The 20,717-nt window shown below is 34.1% G+C and overlaps 1 protein-coding gene across 1 annotated transcript in view; it reads left to right on the forward strand.

Moving 5' to 3' along the window:
- Positions 1 to 20,717, forward strand: part of SNTG1 (syntrophin gamma 1) — a 168,264-nt gene that overhangs the window by 41,715 nt on the left and 105,832 nt on the right. Inside the window, exons 4-7 of the mRNA XM_062513798.1 lie at positions 3,492 to 3,549; positions 5,860 to 5,903; positions 6,011 to 6,052; positions 12,242 to 12,388. Coding sequence (XP_062369782.1) covers positions 3,492 to 3,549; positions 5,860 to 5,903; positions 6,011 to 6,052; positions 12,242 to 12,388 — 291 coding nt within the window. The remainder of the gene's footprint in view (positions 1 to 3,491; positions 3,550 to 5,859; positions 5,904 to 6,010; positions 6,053 to 12,241; positions 12,389 to 20,717) is intronic.

The raw sequence follows: 20,717 nt of genomic DNA on the forward strand, positions 1-20,717 counted from the left end.
CCCTTTGAATTATTATTTTTCTGAAGAGCAGAGGAAAACTATATTTGTAAAATGTAGTTGAAATACACAAGTATATTTAGCAGAGATTCAGCTAACTGCTTAAAAAAAAAAAAACACCCTGATTGTAAGGTTGACTTTTGTCCAAGGCCTAAACTTCATCCCTTAAAAAATAGATTATAATCCACTCTTTTTTGAAAACCTGGTTTTTGGCTGTACATCTTAGCTGAAGTTAGTTGCAAAACTGTGATTGAATTTGAAGCAGACCTGCTCTTCTGAATTACACTCTTCTGAAGGAATGATTTTCTCTTTTCTGAAGCCTCCTGTTAAATGTTTGTATGTGAAGGAATAGCCATGGACATAGATGTCAAATTTGAAAAGTGAAGTATTTTGGTCATTTATCAGAACTTGGACAAGTTTGAGATGCAGAGCCTTGACAAGAGATGCTGCTCAGTGTGATTTCTGAAAGAACATCCTGTTTGTCAATAATTGGAGTGTAGCGTTCCTGAAGAAATAGGTAACAAAAGTGATCGTTCATTAAACAAATTGAAGTTTCTGGTTGCAGACTGACTTCGGGCTACCAGGATTCAGTACACTGCTATTTTCCTGCCTCTGTTTTGATCATTCTTTTAAAATGGTGAACAGCATCTCAGGTCTTGTGAGATTCAGTTCGACTTTCTGATTTAACTCAATCAAAAAACTCAGTGGCCATAGACCTTAAAGCTGTTTTTGGGAAAATAGTGGAAATAGTGGAAATACTTCCTTTTAGTACGAAGTCATAGTCCCCTGCATTACCTAACTCTGATGATGGTCAAGTCTGACAACTGGTCTAATTTTTTATAAAATCTTTTTTTTCAGAAAATAAAAAAAATATTTCTTTGTTATACTTGGAACCAAAAACCCTCATCCTTTGTCAATAAAAGTTACTGCTTTCAATTGCCCTATTTTTCATATGTCAAAAACTTCTGAAAAAAGCCCTCACACATAAAAACTGGGATAAGAAAAAACCTTTAGGAGTGTATCATGTGACACTTTAAAAGGAAGTGTGGGTGACCTCTCACCAGTAGTGCCCAGCATCCAGGACAGTGACCTTCAAACGGCTGCCAGTGATTAGAGCTTCCTCTGCCTCTTCCAGCAGGACCACCTCCACAGGTGCTGCTGTTATTCCAGGCTTGTCCCTGCTTAAGGAAAAACAACAAAGAAAATTTGCTTGACAAAGATCATTGTTAGACTCTGGTAGAGGTCTGAGCCATTAAGTCTTCAACACCACTATTTGATGTATTTCTGTCCATCCTCTGGTCTGAGGTTATACCTATGTGTCTGTACTAGGGGAAGAGAAAATCCAAAGCACTTGGAAAAGTTTCCTCTGTTCCCAGAGACTTCTTCAGAAGAGTATCCCCCAAGGCTGTAAAACCAGATTTTAGACACGTATACACTTTTTCCTCTAGAGGACAGAGAATGAAGTATGGAGAACACAGGATGAAAAGCTTCGGTGTCAACCTGAAGTAGCATTCAATAAGATCCTGACAGAATATATACAATTTGCTCCAACTTGCTGACAGTGACTGGGTATAGATAGCTGGTCAATTATTTGCTGTTTCCATTTTTGATTTTTTGTTTCTTAGAATAGCAGGCACTACATCCTTTTACTAATTTAAGAAGATGCATTCATACAGGTCAGACTCAGATGCAATGGGAGGAGATAATTCTCTTCAGTAGGCCTCTGCTGAAAGCTTCCTCAGATCTGTAGTGTAAATGGATTTAGGTAGATTCAATACAATGAGAGAGGAATAATCCTGTTGTGTGCATTGCAGGCTGGCTTAGTAATAAAAGTAATTTCCTGCTTTAATGGAGCCTCAGGTCTAAGGAGGCAGGGAGGCTCTTTTAAACCTTACACTTCTTTGATGGATTTTAAATATCCTGGATAGTGCAACATGTGTGTAACATTGGAAGCTTAGGAAGAAAATGACCCACTTATTTTTTCTGTTTGTTTCAAAAAAAATTGAAGAAATTAGTTTTCATGTGACTAGAAAATGTGGAGGGTATAGGTTAAAAACTCATAAATTTAGTGAGCTGGAACTCAATATCTGCAGTGAAGCCAACTTTTACTGTTGCTATTCTTCTGGTGAAAACTAGAGAAAAATATTCAGCAGGCTATAATGCTATAATTTAATCAGTCTGAATACATCTCTAAGCCTAACTGGCATCTGGTTTTGTGGAGTCAATGTTCAGTCTGTTCTAGAAATACTGATATGTTCCATGCTTGTCAACACTCATCTCATACAATGCCAGTAGAACTTTACCTGTAGACATATAATTGTTGTAATATTACTGAGATCCCTGTTAACTCAGTGTTTTTAGGGTCATTTACATTGATAGCCACTAGCAAAAGGAACATTTATCAGATTTAATATTCTGTGGTTTCACAGGAACTGAATCTTTATTCCATGACAGAAAGAGGTGTTCAGTGTAGGAGTCTGTTCAGTTCCAAGCACTTCAGTTTTGCATGAAGAAGGGATGTGTGCTGTTCCTTAGGGATTGAAACACCTATGTCAATCCTTTTCACAACTCCTGGGTGCCTGGATCCAAAAAAGCTGTCATTTCCAAAGTAAAATCTATCTGCTGAAAAGAAGAGTAAGCAAACCCTTAACCAGGATTCCTAGGCAAAACAAGTGTGGCAGACATTGGTTTCTGGTGACCTGAATTTGTACAGACTGCATTTGAGTGTATGCTGTGATGCTCTTGGCAGAGGAAAAAGTATTTGTGTCTCTCTGTATATTTCCCTTTACCTTCTTTTGAATTTCCTTTTCATTTAAGATTTATTTTTATTACTTTGTTATTAAGCACCATAATTTTTTTCCAGTCCCAACAGGATAAATTGAATGAAGCAACAGCACTGAATTGTTGTTGAACTGTTGAAACTATCATCTGGTTTTCATTTATTTCTCTCTGTTTATTGAACACCTACTGTTCCATCTCTTAATGCTTCTTTTTCTGTTTCATGCTACTTATGCCACTGCTTTCCTCATTCTTTGTGCTTGTGTGAAGGACAGAAACAAATAAAGGCTGTTTTTGAGATGAAAAGTCAAAACCTTCTTTCTTGCACTTTTGTTTACCTCCTTCTTGCTAGTGTGAAAACAAAATGGTCACATTGTGGTTGCCATTGTAGCTGGATGTCCATTCTGCTTCTACAGAACACATTTCGTACATTAGGCTCTCCAGAATTCACAGAAACTGGTGTCCTTTTTCTTCAAGTCTGGTAGAGTTCTGAATTCACTTCCTGGACTAATGATGGCAATGGAGAACTTCTTTATGTGAGACAATAAGAAATTAATCACAATTCAAGTTTTCATTAAAGAAAAAAAGGAGGTGCAGAATCAGAGTTATTTGCTCAGTCTCTCCAAGAACTACATTTAGAGAAAGGGTACAATACAACTTTAAGCAAAAAGATATTTTTAGTGACTGACAAATATTGTTATTTATTCTATTTTCAGGGTGGAGCAGAACATAATATTCCAGTGGTCATTTCTAAAATTTCCAAAGAACAAAGAGGTGGGTATCAGGTATAAGCTTTTTGCACTGTACTTTAAAGTTCCCTTTAAAGAAAGATGTATTAAGTCTTGAGATTCTTCAGTCAGTGTTAAATAAATACTGTTGTTGAACCCTTTCTCTCTCATGTCTTTATGATCTCTCTCCATCAGAAACATTTTCTGAAGAAGTACAGAATTTATATTTGAAATAGTTTTAAAGTCTTCAACATACTTTATTTTTTTAGAAAAGATTATTGTAAAGCATTATTTTTAAGATGAGAACTAGGAAGGTATTGATTGGATGAAAATGTTTAACAAATTTAACAAAAGGCAATGATTTAGTGGCTTTGACTTCCCAGTAGTTATTTACTGGAAGCTGTAGCATATGAAATATTTAGCTCTTAAATCATAATAATGCAGCAGGAGAATGCATGACTCTAACTTGGTTACTCAGGTAGTATTGAGACAGGATACTGCACAAAGTCTTGACCATACTTATTTTTAATAATAACAGAGCTGGTGCTGAATTTCTGTATTGTTTTAAACTGGCAGTGTTTTGAAATTATTGGAATGATTCGTGGGTAATAAACAGCTTAAGATGTGCTCAATTATGAAGGAGGAATGTTGTGAACTAGTACTAATATGGTGTACTTAATATCTTTGTTATGTTTGTATGTATTTCTGTGAGTCCAGAAATTCAAACTTGGAAATATTTCCCTCCATCTCAAATGCAGTAATTCTACAACTCAGCTTCTACTCAACTAAAAGGTGCCAGCATAAAAATAAAGTTTCATATTCACCCAGTCAGATAAAGAGAGATATGGAAGAATCAGCATACTGAGAGCCAAAAGCCAACCCTGGAAGAAAGGTCAATGTGGAAGTTGGACTTAGGGAGAGTAAGGAGTAGCATGGAATGAGACCCTGAGGAAGGCAATAAGGTTAACCTTAAGAAGTTATACTTGTGACTACATTCTTTTCAGTATACATGTAACTAAGACACAAATGTGTGGCATATATTAGTAGCTATTAAAATGCTATTAAGCACTGCAGGAGGAAATAGGAAATATATACTCAAGTTTAATTGAGCACATTGAAGTGCAATTTTATTTCTTCTTCTTTTTTTTTTCCCTGCAGTAGCTGTTGCATTGTTTGTAGCCCCAATAGCTAGCTGTGATATAATCTTAATTACTGCTTTCAATTAAAAAAATACTGCTGAGTTAGTTTTGAGGGACATCTCTTTTGTAGGAGACTACTGTCTTGAGATGTAGAAAGTGTCATGCTGTGTTCCTGGACAAGAGAACTTTGATACAGAAAATGCTGTTTGACCCAAAGCCTATGCCTCAAAATAAATCAGAATGTCTGTCCTGCAATAATTGAACCATCCATTATTAAATATATCTAATAGGACCTTTCCTTCAAACACAGACTTGAGAATAATAATTTATGTCAATACTGATTCCAGTTTTACAGATCATGTAAAAAAGTAAAGTTTTTGGATCAAGTCCAATACAAGCTTTTTCCAGACAGTATCTTCTGTGATAATATGGAATACTGTAGGTAATAATCACATGTAATCTGTTAATTTCCCTTGGTTCTCCTGTTGAGGCTTATTAACGCCTTTATAGACACTTAAATAATCTGTTATATTTCTGGTGTGCTTATAAGGTGCATTTGAATGAGATAGCTCTGAAATGGAACACAGTGTTTGCAAATTGAAAATCTAGAATTAGATTTTTAAATGTCTTTGAGAGGCAGCTGTGTTTTAAAATCACATTCAGTTTGGCTGGTGATTTTTTCTAAAATATATAGATTTTCTAGCTCATCAGTAAGTGTTATCCAGACTTAATAGTCCCTGTTATTTATCAGAGTTTATCAAAGATGCAGTATCTAAATTGTCCTTTGTCTTTGGAAAAACTTAAAGCTTAAATTTGTTATTCATAAGTAGCTCTGGAGTCTCCATGTTGCTTTCTTCTCTTTGTAAGAAATGGTCTCTCACAGGCAAATAAGACCTAGTCCTGCAGTCATTTTCTATTCAGAAAATTATGCCACAGCTTACCAGACTGGCCTGGAAAGTGCTAGTGGCTGATGGATGAAGTTTCATAGCTATGTGCTTGGGCTGAATAACCTCTCTTATTGTAACACTGATACAAAAGTATTTTGGGTTTAAAAAAGAAAATACAAGTAATTAATTTGGAAGTTTTATGTCGTGGGTTTTATTATGTTTTTGCTTGAAATTTTAAAATGCAAAGCAAAAACATTAAATAAAAATTCATGTACACAGAATATTGGATGTTTTGTACAAAGTGAGTAAAAATATGCTTTCTGTTTTCAGCGGAACTTTCAGGTTTACTCTTTATAGGAGATGCAATTCTGCAGGTGAGTAAAACTGCAAATTATTTTTTCTGTATTTTTCTAGAAAAGTAAAATGAAATCTATGCTTATGAAATGTAGAGTAAGTCTTCTCTTTATCTTTTTAATAACAGATTAATGGAATTAATGTGAGAAAATGCAGGCATGAAGAAGTGGTGAGCTTTTCTGTTTTTAAGTCTACTTTTTGTCTTTTGTAGTTGCTGAAATGAGAGTGTATTCTAACAGCAATGCAGTGGTATCAGCTCTTTTATTGTTATTCCTAAACAAATGTGACTGTACCTTCTAACATGACAAGCAACAAAGTGCAGTGTTTTTTTCCTAAATCTCTGTAATTGCTCTTCTCAGATAGGCTTTTCTATATTAAAGGTGATTGTTTTATTATGAAGATTTGAGGTGCATGTATTTCACCATTTATTCTTCTGGCTAATAGCTGTCACATTTCAGCAGTACTACACCTTTCTGGCTGTGCGGGGTCATTTTAATTTCAATAGCTGTAATGTGCACTATGTTGGAGATTTGTTGTTTGGTTAGTTTTAATCCTATTTAAAATTAGAGAGAAAACTGTTCATCTGCCACTCATCCTCTGGCTGTTCCTTGTAAGGCTGCTCTTCTTTAGTTAAGATGCTATTATTCTGAGTGTAAAATAAAATTTTATTAAGGAGATTTCTTCTAGAGAGGAAATTTTTGAGAGGTCTGTAGTAGGCTGGTTCCACTGGTGAATCACCTTTGCTAAATGCATCATGTACTTTCATCATATTTGACTTTTTGACTCGTCTAAAGTACTTTCAGAAGCAGAAAACCATTTATTTCAGAAATCAATGCCAGAAATTAGAAGATTACCAAAGAAATTACCTTTAGTTCATGTTCAGCTCCATAGCTTTTGTAACTGTATTCTTAAAATAACGTACTACTGATATATTTGAAAGCTTATTTTTCTGACTCTGCCAATTCAAGCATGCTTTTTGTGTTTCATTCAGCATTCTGCTATATGACAGATCATTGAACATGTGCTGTTCAGGTATAGCAAGCAGGACTTAACAAAGATGGCATTCTGATGAGCAAGTTTAGGGCAGGCTGAAAGATTAGATCACTGCACTATTATTCAGAGTGCTTGTGCACGCTTGTTTTTTCTGAAAATCTGTACTGCAAATCCTGCTTCATTATTCAGAGCTGTCATCATACCCCCTTCTGCATATACTGGCTATTATTCATATTTATATTGCTTTTAAGTTTTGTCTGTGCAACAGTGATCAGATTGTAAATATTTTATAAGTTTACTGCAGTTTATTTGTTTAACATGCATTAATATGGTAAATCTCTCAGTGGGATTTAAATGTTGGAATTTAAATGTTGGAATTTAAATGTTGGAATTACAAAATGTGAGAAAGATATTACTAAAAGTATTACCTTGTACACTTGAATGCCTATTGAAAACTAGCAAGGACATCAGGATTTTATTTTCAGTTTTCATAGGCATTCTCTAAACCCTCAAAATGATACCTAAATCTGGTGTTTATGATAAGGTTATGATTGAGTATTTATGATAAGGTTGAAACCCATTCACAGGAATAAAAGATTTTGAAAAAGCTGAAAGGGGTGATAGACATAAAGTAGCAAGTGTTATCATGTTAAATTTTGATCTATACCTTGTTTATCTAACACAATCTGCTTCTTAAACTCCTTGTCAATAATTATCTATGAATAAAAAATGGTATCCTATCAGTTTGGAATGTGCATTTATGTATTTGCAAATGGTTTAAGAATTTAAGGAGCAAATAAATTTTAAATTAAATCCTTATTTTAATTAAGAATACTTTTTAATATTTAATAGCAAATATTGACTAATATTTAAATAGGATCAAATGTCCATATGACATTTTATGAGCTAAAATATGCACAAGAGTTATAAATACATAATATAAATCCAAAATAAATGAACTCTGATAATACTTCTTTTTTTTTTTTTCAGAAGCATTCACTGTTATATGCTACATTTATGGAGTAAATTTGTTGTAAAGATGCTATAGTGGTAGTATATGTGGTTCTACATTGTGTGGTAACCTTTGGGTTTAGTCCTAGCCCTCAGTATAGATTAAGTACATCAACTGGGGTGCCAGCAGGAGTCACAGGTGGGGTTTTGTCTGCAGCACATCCTTAGCAGCATGAGTTGTTCTAGGACTTCTGTCCTGTGGGTTCTTTATCAAATACAGGATCTGTATCTCTAATCTCAAGGTAATATAGAGAAAATAGAATTGTGTGGAGCCTAGTTGCTTGCAGCAGAGAGTTGAACAGGAATTGTAACTTAATTTTCTATCCTTACTGCATCTAGGCACTTTTGCAATGGCTCTGCAGGACACCTGAACTCAGAGCTTTGTTTTGTCCTGATTTTTTTCTGTACCTAATTAAGGCTTAGTGGGTGCAATGTTCTGTAAGGATATGTTAGTGTTTGGGTTGTCTTAATGTCTTAGAAGCTATTCAAACCAGCATGTAATTTTATTTTCTGTGGGTAATGCTGAAGATGCCTGTAGAAAATTCCAACTTGTATCTACAGTGTGACTCTGATGAGCATTCATTCTTTTCCTACACACAAAACACGTCGTTGCTTGTGGAAACTTTTTAAGCATGTGTCATATCTTCATAGCTCTGTAGTGAAACAATCTGTGGCATAATCACTGCAGTCTTATTGTATGAAACTGATGATTAGTCAACCCTGGTATTTCATCTTGCTTTACTGTTAAGCATACTATGTATATAAAATTATTTGAGTTTCAAAATTAGGTAGTTTAATCAAACTCATGACATCTTTCATAGCAGGGAGAATCTTTCCCCATTGTACAGTTATCTTAGTTAATGTTGTGGGCACTCTGTTGTCTTTATTGTCTTTCATTACTTTGGATACACGATAGATAGAGAGGTAGATGGTCTAATAGAGTCTCATAAGCTTAGATAGGTAGATTTAGTCAGTTCTTAATGTGCTTCACTGGAAGCCTTTACATGATTACTTTCTGATTATTGTTTTAGCTTTAGGTGAATCACTTAATCTTGAGCTTAGTTATCTGTTTGTAGAAGGTGAAAATATTGTCCATAACATCAGAGCACACGATGAGGTTCTAGACTGACTGTCAGCTTGTCGTTTCTCTTGGGTTGTAAAGCTCCCCAGCTGAGTACAGCACAACATTGCTTCAGTCCTAGAGCTCTCATGTGGTAAGGTAAAGACATGCTCTCTCTGATGAAGTGTCCATACAGGAGGAGGCTGCAGGGGAAAAAAAATTAACAATTATCTTTAAAAATATCTCTCAGCATCTCAAACTGACAGTTCCAGATCAAAAAATGCAATATGAACTTGTATGTAGTGTGAGAGTGAGAGAGCCTTGAACCACTTCTGAGGGGCTACGAGTAGGAGAGTATGTCAGTTCAGTTGGATACTACCAAAAACCTTGTGTTGGATCTTCTGTTCAGGGTTGTAGTGCACCAAATTGTCTAGAGCCAAGGTAGAATTCCAGTTGAATGAAGGGTGATATGTTTAAGATTGTCTCTGTTCTTAATGCTGGGAATAAAACATCTCACTTAGTATCAATAACTGTGGTTACGTATCTCTTTGGATCTTACTATCTGATTTTTTCTCTTAGGAAATAGAAGGAATTAAATGACTATGGATATGAAATAATTTCTTATTTCTTCTATTTGAGGAACATTCAGGGAATGTTTCAAATGAAAAATGGTAGCTCGCATGTGTCAGTTAATGTGGCATTTGGGCATTCCTTGAAAAGTAACAGGAATATTGTGGCAGGTAGCTATAAAGACAGAATGGATATTCAGGCTTTGGTGGATTTTATGTAAAGGTAACTACCATATGTAGCATCGTGGTTCAATTCAGCCACTGCTTGCATTTTGCACAATACACTATTTTTTTCCAGCAGAATGACCTGATGTGAGATGTCCTCCTTATGCACTAAATCTTTTGCTTCCACCTTTTCTCAACATCCACAGCAGGGCTTTAACTCTGCTGACTCTCCATGAGTCATTTATGTTGTTTGAAAATGACAGTGTAGGGATTGCTGTTGCTTAACTGCAATCATCTGCAGCTAATAAAACTCTTACTTTGACCTTTCTCTTTAAAACTATGGTCTCATTCAAACTGATTTTTAAAACTCATTGTGAAGAGTTTTGGCGATTTTTTTCGTAAATGTTTTTTAAGCAGAAGAATGAGCATATTGTATTTTTAAGACAGGGCTGGAAACCAAATGATCTGAAATCTCACTTCACCTTGAATTTACAGATGTGTCTTTTGGTAAATTATGTTTTTATCTTATTTTCATTTCCTTAACTATGAAACAGAGACCTAGACAATTATCAGATTTTGCTCTCTGAATTATATGAAGTACTTCTGAATCTGTTATAGGAAGGTATCTCTGCTTTAATATTTGGCAGTTTCATGAAGTGAAAACAGAGACTTGTAAACACAGATTACCACTTTCTCATGTTGCAGAGATCCTGTACTTTATAATAACTCAAGGCACAGCCATTTAATCCTTTCCCCTCTAGACTGAATGGTGACCTTAAATGTGGAGGCTGCACAGCTTCTATGATTATAATCAGTCTGCAGTTTTTAATGTCTGAATTTAATAGGCAAATGTAAATTTCTGGAAATCCAATACTTTTATTCTTTCCATACAGCTGCTCTTTGACATCTAAGACTTGAGTAATAATAATAATAGCAATAGCAATAGTAATAGTAGTAGTAGTAATATTAATATTAATATTACTACTACTACTACTACTAATAATAATAATAATAATAATAATAATAGTCTGATGTCACCTTAGCTACCCTGGCATAATTAATGAAAATACCTGTTATTGAATATAATAATGCTAATGAAATTTGAGCTAATAATAATCTGTCAAATATTTCAGTACTGATTTGAAGTAAGTGTCCATCAAGTGGAAAAGAACCTAGCATCTTTAAATAGTCTACTGTTTGCAGCTGTATGGTGGAAATTCCTGGAATCTATATATATCCTGGAGCAGTATTCTTAATATGTGTTCATCTGCTTTTCTAATCTGGTTTTAGCTATGTTTTTTAGTGCTTAAATTATTTTTTAAATTGTGCCAAACTCAGTAAAACTTGACTTTATTCAAGTATTATGATTTTAAACTTTTAAAATATGCTAATGTTTTGCTAGTCTTCCTAATTTATATGTTCATTTCTTTTTCTCAAGATACCTGTAGATCTATTAGTAATTTTATTAAGATTTCATCTTTTAAAACTAGTCATCGTTGCTGCTGAGTTTTAATAGAAGGGAGTAGAACATGCCGTCATGACTAACACCAAGCCTACATGATTAATATTGTTATTTCCTTATTACATAGCTACGGTCCTGAAAGCAAAAATCCATTAGGGTTTAGTGGGATAGAGTGAAATATTGAATCACCAGTTATGGCACAACATCCTTCAAATAACTGCCCTTGGTTCCTCCTTTGTCATACAAGTCTATTAATTCTGAAAGCCTGAGCTGCAAAGAAAAGAAACAATTGAGGAGTGGATTTAAAGTGTGTACCATCATATATACTTCGTTTGTGACCTTGTTTAAATTGATATTTTTACTGTAAAGGCTCAGGTTTCTCTGCTTCCTTAGGAAGCAAATAGAAATATTTTCATGTTTATTTGTACATGTGTGCACTTTACCCTCCAAAAGGCTTTTTCAAATATTTCATTCTGCACGGCATCTCCCAGTTATGGAGCTACATCTCAATTAGACTTTAGTTCAGGGACCTAGTGTTTTCCTTTCTGGGCATAGCCTCCAAAAGGCAGAAGTAAACAGACATAAAACACTCCAACTTAATGTAGGAAAAATGAAAACTCCTATGGACATGGAAATTATCTTCTCTGGTCACTATTAAGAAGATTCCATTTACTCATAAATTTACTAGCAAATACTGTCCAACTGGCATCAGTTATATTTTCTTTAATCAGGTAACAACCATGTCATATAGACTGAAAGAAAATGTTCACCTCTACAAAGCAACTTCTGTATTTGTAATGTCTTGATGTGGACCTGAGAGAACAGTGAGAAGAGTAGAGCAGGTGTACTCACTTAAGTAGCCAGGAGGAGTCACAAGTAGGAGGCATACTCAAAGAAGTGGAAATGTGCACATACGTAGTCTTCTGACAACTTTCCAGCAGTTAAAATAACCTGATTTAGCTCTTCAGAAATGTCATTGTTCTGGCTGTAGTAAAGTCAAATGGGTGCCAGGAAAAAATTTTTAATCCAGGGGTTATCTAACACCGGTACATATTTTAGGTCTTTTTTTCTCTACATTGGGTCTTTGTCTTTTGACAGTTTTTTCGGTGGAGGAGGAAGAGGAAAGGCGAATGGACTCTATATAATTTTTCAATAGTATCCAGTGTTGGCCTGTTCCAGCCAGATACATGGAAGTTTCCAGATGGCCCACCCCATACTTCTCAACCACTAGTATGGTACAGTATGGTACAGGTGTTTTGGTATCTCTTTGTCAGCACTGGGCCTATTTCTGGAGGTTTTTTTTCTTCATTTTTTTTTTTTTTTTCTTTTTGCCCTGATATTACTGATGCTGTTTTACAAGTTCAGTTTGGTACTACCTGTTTCTTGTTAGCTGTTTTGGAAGACTCTGGCCAGTAAAATAGCTTGCAGTACTAAGAGTTTCACAGGTCACACGAAGGACTTCTGCATAGGTTTAGTTACTGAGGGAAGAAGCTCTTCAGTAAAAATTACAACAGTTACATGTTCTCTAGATTTTTGTATAGAGACCTGCAAGAGTTACCTCCCTGTGCTGTTAATACATTTCTGAGCAAAATGGGAAATAGTCACTCCTCAGGCTAAATTGGCATTATCAGGATAATGGCATATATTTTTAAATGTGATCTAGAAAATGTTCATAGATCTATTCCACTACATTTGCCCTTGTCAAGCCAGTAGTGATTGAGGGCATTTAAAAGATTCTAATTGTGTTTACTGGTTAAAAGGAATGTTCAGGGGACTGTTCTACATCAAAAAAACTCCCATATTTAAGCATTGGCTTGCAGTAGGAAGTAATGAGGATGTTTCAAGATTTTCTGAAATGCCTACCTTTTTTATAATATTCTGAGCATGATGTACTTCCATAGTAAATGGAGAGACAGGCATGTTTCACAAAATCTCCACCATTTCTCAGGTATCTTGAAGTTATTTTGACATCTTTTGTTCAGTCATGTTTACATGGGAAATCAAATCCAAAACATTCAAAAACCCCTGTGCACTTCAGGTCATGTATGATTTCTGAATCAGTGATTGCAGAGAAATGTTGCTGTGACATAAAGTTTACCATAATGAATGCCAAAAGATAAAGTATTTTGCTTAAAATCACCATGAAAGGTCACAAGATTTTCACAGACTAGAAAGCATTTTTCCATCAATCAGTACGTGGGGTTTTAGGGTAAATTGAATCAGCTTCACAACAATGGCAACAACAAATCTGTGAAACAAAGTTGTTGGGTTTTTTTTTTCCCAATTAAACTATTGGGAGCTTTGGAGATTGAAAATATTAAAACATTTAAAGTTTTAATTTTACTTTTACAGTTGCAGCTTTTAGTACTCCAGGATCTTTATATCTCAACAGGAAAGTGCTATCTAAATGGGGGAATGCTTTGTTGAGTCAAAGCATCTGTATATGTTTATTAGATATCATGGAGCTATGTAGCATCAGCAGTGTTTTTCTTGTTTTCTGAATTTTGTAAAAATGAGAGCATGGAGAAAATAGTAAAATTAGAATTATTATTATTTGACAGGCTTGGGCATTCTAAAAGTGAAGCCTATAGTTTGTGCATTCATTTGTAATATTCTGGCATAATAACCTAGCAGCAATGTAATACAATTATACAAATAATTCTTATTTTCTTTTATTGTTGATGTAAATATTGTTTCGGAAAAGACATCCACTCTAAAGTCTATAAATTATTGTTTTTATAAGATTTTATAGTCTCAAATGGTAATTAACTACTGGCAATAATGGATTTCTGTGGTGTTACTGCTTAATTAAGAAAACAAGAAAAGGTAAAATAAAGGTTGCAATTGGATACGTAGTCTAATCAGTTTTGATTCATATATCAGATTTACACTTAATTTTGAAAGTTACAAAGACCTCATGCCATAAACTGATTAAAACTATAATTCAGCACTTTTTTGTTATTGTGCTGAAATACAAATTCTTTTTTATTTCTTTGGAATTACAAGCTAATCTTTTTTGGTTCCAAAATATCTATAAATGTTCCCCAGTTAATTTAAATATAGCATGAGTATGTCCAAATCCAGTTTTTCCAAGACTTTTAAAATTTAGACACTGATGAAAATGATCTCAAAAATGTTAAGGCAATATGTTTTCTGAAATTTTCAAATTATAATTATAATTATATTGGATCTCAGTTTAGCAGAATACATAAGTATTTGCCTAAAATTATGAACTGACGTATTTTAGTAAATCAGGGACTTTCTTTTTTACAAATATTTTTGAAAAACAAAGTAATCTTCTCAACTTCAACGAGATGCAGTGCAATTAATCTGGAGAAGAAAAACTGCCACTGCATTAAATGGCATGAAAGTCTGTTATAGAATCACAGAATTCTTATGTGTTTTCTCAGCTGAGAACTTTTCCCACTGGGCACTTTCCCTGAAGTACTAAAATATCTTTCTCAGAGATTAGTTCCTGAGCAGCCAAGAAGCTTAGCAGAATTAACTGCTTATATTGATCTAAAACTTTACTGCAAATACAAATTTGTTCAGGAATCATTTTTTTTTGTCATATTGGAGTTGATAACATTTAAAACTGAACAAATAGGAATAAGTTTGTACAGTAATATTTATTCAAATATAGAATTAGAATCTGATTTCAAACTCTTTAGGACCACTCTTTATTAATTTTCCATGAGCATTTATATTCTGGTTCTTGATTAGCGTGACTATTCATGAAAACTAAGTGTTAAGGTCATATTTGCCAACAGCAAATTTTATATAGAATATGTAAATGTGAAATTTGCTACTAGCTGTGTATTTGACCCCAGCCTTGCAGTGGGATTAGTGTGAGCAAACTCTTGTTCTGGGAATAATCTTTCTTTTGTCCTCCAGACCTGAAGTCAGGCAAAATGTTCAAGCCATGCAACACTTGTATTGTTTTCAGCAATTGTGGACATATTTCTATTCATAAAATGTCTTAAAATTTAAGATTGTACTTCAAAATGCTGTTTGAACTGGGTGTTTCTCACTCTTCAAGCATTAGGAACAGGAGCAATAGCTGGCAGGTTATACAGTCTGGTAATGCGTATGCATTTTGAATACCACTAATGAGCCTTTCAAAAATAGCAACCATAAAAAAATGTACTTGTTTAGTAGCTGTCTTAGAAATTTCATATAGAATTCAACCAGGAGAGCTGGTTTTTTTCTGGTAAATTTGAATTGAGGGAACAATTTGACTAAAGGAGCAGGAAATTCTTATGTCTTTAATAGATTATTAAGCAGCTTCATTGTTTTGTTAATAATTAGGGTTAAAAAATCCAACCCAATCAAGATAATTTCTATAATAAAAAAAGTGTGTAATGAAAAAAAAAAAACAAACTATCAATTCTTTAAATAAATAATTAGATTATAACACATTACCTGAAAAATCTGGAGACCCTAATTCCAAGTTATTGTCTAGTTTCTGTCACAGTTTACTAAAAACTAGAAAATTCCAATTTCTGCTTTGTTTTGATTTTTACAATAACCTAAAAAAAAAAAGAGAAAAAAGAAAACTTCTGTGTGAAGCTTTTTTTTTTTTTTAGTATAATATCTTCTAGCAAAAGAAAAATACATATCCACTCATAAGAGTTTTTCTAGTGATCTTTATTCCAATTGTAACTGGGTAAGTCTAGGAATCATGAGGATAAATGGAAACTCATGCTTTATTCTGTAAATATTGCTGATTATTTTTCTTTATGTAACATGGGTAGTATCTTTAGTCTTTTGCTATATTTTGTATTTTTTGTGATTTTTGTTTTAGGAGTGGAGAGTCATAAGTGCTAGGTCATTCTTCTAAGGTTTTCCTGGGTAATTGCTAAGACATGCTTTTGTTTTTAAGAGGTGATATACAATGTTTTTCTTCAATTCAGCTCATGATTATGTGCTGGATTGTGTTGTCTTCCCTTACACTGTTGGATAGATCATGCATTATATGCTCTATTTTTTTCTAGAATAGTCATTGCATTTTTGTGCACTGTATGCTATAACACTTGCAGGCCACAAGCAAAATCTTAATATTCTACATAACAGGTATGAATATTATTACTTGTTGTGCTGGTTTTCACATTTCATTTATTAATAATTTAATGACTGAAGCTCTGGCCTATATACAGCACTGAGTTAGTTTGTTTGGGGCAGCTCATATCAGTGTTATTCCCATATAGTCTGTCATTTTTTTTCCAGGTTGATGGATGGTAATCAAAATATGGCTTAAATAGATGTTGGGGAAATCTGCAATGATGGGATATTTAGTTGGTGTATATTATACATATCTTAAATAATTTTTATTTTTTTTTAGTCCAAGAGAATGTGTCATATTAAATTTTTCTGCTTTCATTTAAACATGTTTTTATTGGTCTCTTACTATCTGAAACTCTTACTAGACAATAGCACCACCAGGTATTGGTTGGTAGCTTAAAAATAATTAGTAAATTGCAGTTCTGACTTATTCTCAACACTTTATATTATATTGGACTAAGATCCACTAAAATTATACTATTTGCATGAGTAATATAGGTTGATTACACAAGGGTTTTGTGCAGATATTATGAGTAGGAAGAATTTCTACATATCATCTATGTATTAAAATATGGCCTGCTTAAAAGAAAAGAAAAAAATCTTTGAATCATCATGCATTTTTGAAGGTAAATATGCAGAGCCTCTAGAGCCTGCTTAACATGTGGAGCAGGTGCTACAGATGTTGACAGCTTTTTCTGAATATTCTCCATAACTAATTGAAAGGAAATAAAAACCCAAACAATATTGTCAGCATAGGCTACCCTCACAGTTACTTTCCAATTATTACGAAGTCTAAAAACCTTGTATCCTAAAAAAGAAATCTTCTGTAGATTGATGGGAAAGCCTATTGTTCATCTGGCTGTACACACCACTGCACCAGGATGCTGTGCAAGACTGTGGAAAGCTGTGTAGGAGTCAGTAGGTGCTGTTATAACACTGGTGTAAAGGCTTCTTCATTTTTGCAGGAGTTGTGTTTGCTTAAGGGGTTCACACATTTCTCCCAAAGCAGCTTTGGTCAACATCTGTTTTTGACAATGTAGATTAAATTGATCCCAAACAAAATCTGGCTCCAGTGTAAATTTCTGAGCCATACTGATGAGAAGTCTACTGACATATATACAATTGTAATGGAAGTGTGCATATATGTAAATCAAATTAGTTGAAATCAGAATTAGGCTTATGGATTTATAACATTTGAACATATAACATAATGGTGGGGTTGAGTAGGTTGCCTAAATACAAGTGGGGATTTTCTAAGACTCATAGAATTGTAATTTACAGTTAGAAAACGATCTTAAAGTTTTTTTATTGTCCAAAAGTATTCAAGTTTCCTATTTCATATGAAAAAAAATTGTAAATTACATGCTGTTTAATTTCAACCACACTGAGAAAAATGCTATTGGTATTTCTGTCATTTTCAGTGTTTTTAAGAGATTTGTCTTGTTCCTCTTAGCCAGTTGCTTTAGAAGCCATTACATATCTAATTCAAAAATATGTGTTCATGAATTAACTTCGACAGGGAGAAGGTGCCCAGCAGCATAATCACATTTAAAAAGTGGAACATCTGTGAGTGTTTAAAGTGGAGAACTCTGTAAAACTGTGGAACTACAAAGTTCGTTTACTGTAGCTGTATAATCCTGGAGAAGTAGAGCCATTCATAGAGCAGATAATGTGAAAACATAGACAGTTCTGAACTCTGGCATGTACTCACTACAAATAGATATACCAAAAAAAGCTCATAAAGCTTGGAAAGAGTTTGGCTTGAAGTGTTCTAGTTCTTTAGGGTTTTTTTTGTGTTTTCATAAGTATTTTCTTGTCCTGAATAGCTGTCTATCATGTAGAGCTGAATAGCTATTAAATGTATCTTTGTGTGTTTTTTCTATGGCTCACAGTCCCACACCAGTAGTAGTCCATAGGTTGAGAATCATTAACAGGATCCATTGTTTGCTATTAAAATGAGCATTTGGACTACAATCAGCCCCATCTGGGATGATTCAAAGAATATACTGGGATATATAGAATAGGTAAAGAATGTATTATAATTGGAATCTATTTAGGAGTTGTTAATTTTTATATTTCTGAATATTGTATGAAATGTTTCATTTCAAGGACCCGTGATGTCCTGTAAGACCTATGAGTAATGGCCTCCAGGGTGTGTTCTCAATTTTGGATGACATAGCATTTTTTAAAATTCCAATTCCTTGCTTTTCATAATTTCTGTATTGGAGTAATGGCCTTCTAATTATTTAATATGAACTTTGATGACCAGTACATGTAGCTTTTAGTGAAACAAAATTCCAAATTAAGGTACATGACTTAAGAATGCAAAATCGGCACTTATTGCAATATTTTTGTGTGACATTATTGATACTAAGATTAATGAAAGAAAAATAGGATACTGCTGCAGACTTTTACTATTTTTTTTGCATTGATATATTTTCCTAAGACACTGCTATATTACTTTTCATAGTATAAACATGCAACTAAGCAATGGTTAGTTGCAGCATACTACTATTCTGACTAAAAGAGTAATAAACATTTTTGTCTTGATTATGGAGCATAACAAAGCTTAAAGATTTTGAGAAAGATGCTGTCAGATCTCTTAGACAAATTTAGAAATTCCACAAGTGTTAGACTTAAAAAGTTTGATACCATATTCTTTTTTTCCCAACTTGATGTCAAATAGATCACTGAAGAAACAGTAGTATCATATTTATCTTGGAAGTGCATTGAAGAAAGAACTGACAGGAGTCTATGTTCTCTGTGTGATCTATATTTGGTCTTCGATTGCCTGGTGGATTTATTTTTTTATTTTGTAGGTTAATTGTTTTCAGCAAATTTTTATTAAATTAATTTCTTTCTCCTACCACCTCATTACACTTGTCATATTGCTTGCATCTGATTATTTTAGTCATTCCTGTGAAGGAAATTCTGTACATGTCTCTCAGTGTTAGTTAATATAAGTGGCCTATCTGGCATGTAGACTTGAAAGATGCTGACATCTATTTTTAAAGGAGGATCATTTAATTTTCTGTGACTAAAGCCCATGAGCCTCTGAAAACAGGTAGAGCAAGGATCAATGAAGGAAGTCTGAATATATCTATATCTGTAAGAAGACTGGTATGATGCTGTACATCTGAGAAACCACCTAATGGTCGAGCTTAAACACATTGCTGTTACCTGGGATCAAGAGTGATTTTCCTTGTAAGTGACCAGTCAGATGGACTTGTCAAAAAGCAAACCCTGAATCTCTGTGTATTTTACTCTAAAATGATCTTCTGTGTAGTGCCTTAGTAGCTGGAGCATTCACTAAGCAACCACTGCTTCAATTCCATTGCTTTGCCATCTTGCATGTCCATAAACCTCTATCTGCACTTTTCAGGATAATTCCTTAGTGGTGGGCTCTGGAGGGTGTCTTTGCTGTAAGTTCTTATGATGCTGCATCCCCCTGCCCTTTGTCTAAACAGTGCTAGTAGCAGGATACAAGCAGAAGAGAGCTCAGAATGAAGGGCATGTCTTCCTGTGTTCTTGGGAAGTACACCATTCTGCCTTGTAGTTCCCGTCCCCTTGTTTGAGATAGCCCCCTGTTCTAGAGTGCAGCCTGTTGGGTTTGTGTCTAAATATCTAACATGGGTTTTGCAGCCAGACAGCAAAAAATTAAAATGTACAGTTGTGATAGTGTCAAACTATAGTCTGAAGTATACTTTTAGTTGTGCAGCCTGACTAGGAGCTTTTGTCATAAAATGGTGTTCTAGTTCACTCTGTATGTTGGAAAGAGAAACTGTCTGAAGGAACAAAGGTTTGATATCTCTTAACATTATATTTCTTGGTTAATTTCAATTATTGGCAAATTCTGTGATAAATATTAGATCATAGGAATTAAAAACTCACTATGCACTGATCTGTTCCTAATAATTCTGTATTAACTGTATGGCTTTTACTAAATAAAGCAGTTGATTTTTGAATTAAACACAAATTCAAGACAGTTGTGCGCATGAAGCCTTGTAGCTTTTGACCTCTGTGTGATTGTGTTAAAATGTGTGGTGTGTTATCTGCTGATGGACTTGACACTTGTGCATTGTGTAACTGTAGAGTGGCTAGAAAGGTGTCTTCTGCTTTTCTCTTTTTTTCTATTTTCCCAATGTTTATAGTTCAAGGTATTTACCAATTCTTCTTTAAAAACTGAAGAGTGAAATTTGCTTCACTTCAAGTGCACATAGATCTTGGGATCTAAAGAAGTTTTCTGTTTTAAATCCTTAGTGCTTTATTGGTAGGTAAATTTCACTGGTAATTTGAGAGGGGATTTACAATCTTATTCAGGAAAGAATGCTGCTGAAATCAGAGGGACTTCATGCTTCATTGCTTTCCTGATTATATTGGGAGAGACTTCAGCATATGCTCAAAAGTTTCCTTAAACTGGGAATTTAAAAGGATTTATAAAATTAAAAGGCAGTATCATTGTAGACATTGTTAAAAATTCAGATTAGTGTTGTTATTATGTAGATATTTTCTT

The sequence above is a fragment of the Cinclus cinclus genome, chromosome 1, assembly GCF_963662255.1.
Source record: "Cinclus cinclus chromosome 1, bCinCin1.1, whole genome shotgun sequence".
NCBI classification, from domain to species: domain Eukaryota; kingdom Metazoa; phylum Chordata; class Aves; order Passeriformes; family Cinclidae; genus Cinclus; species Cinclus cinclus.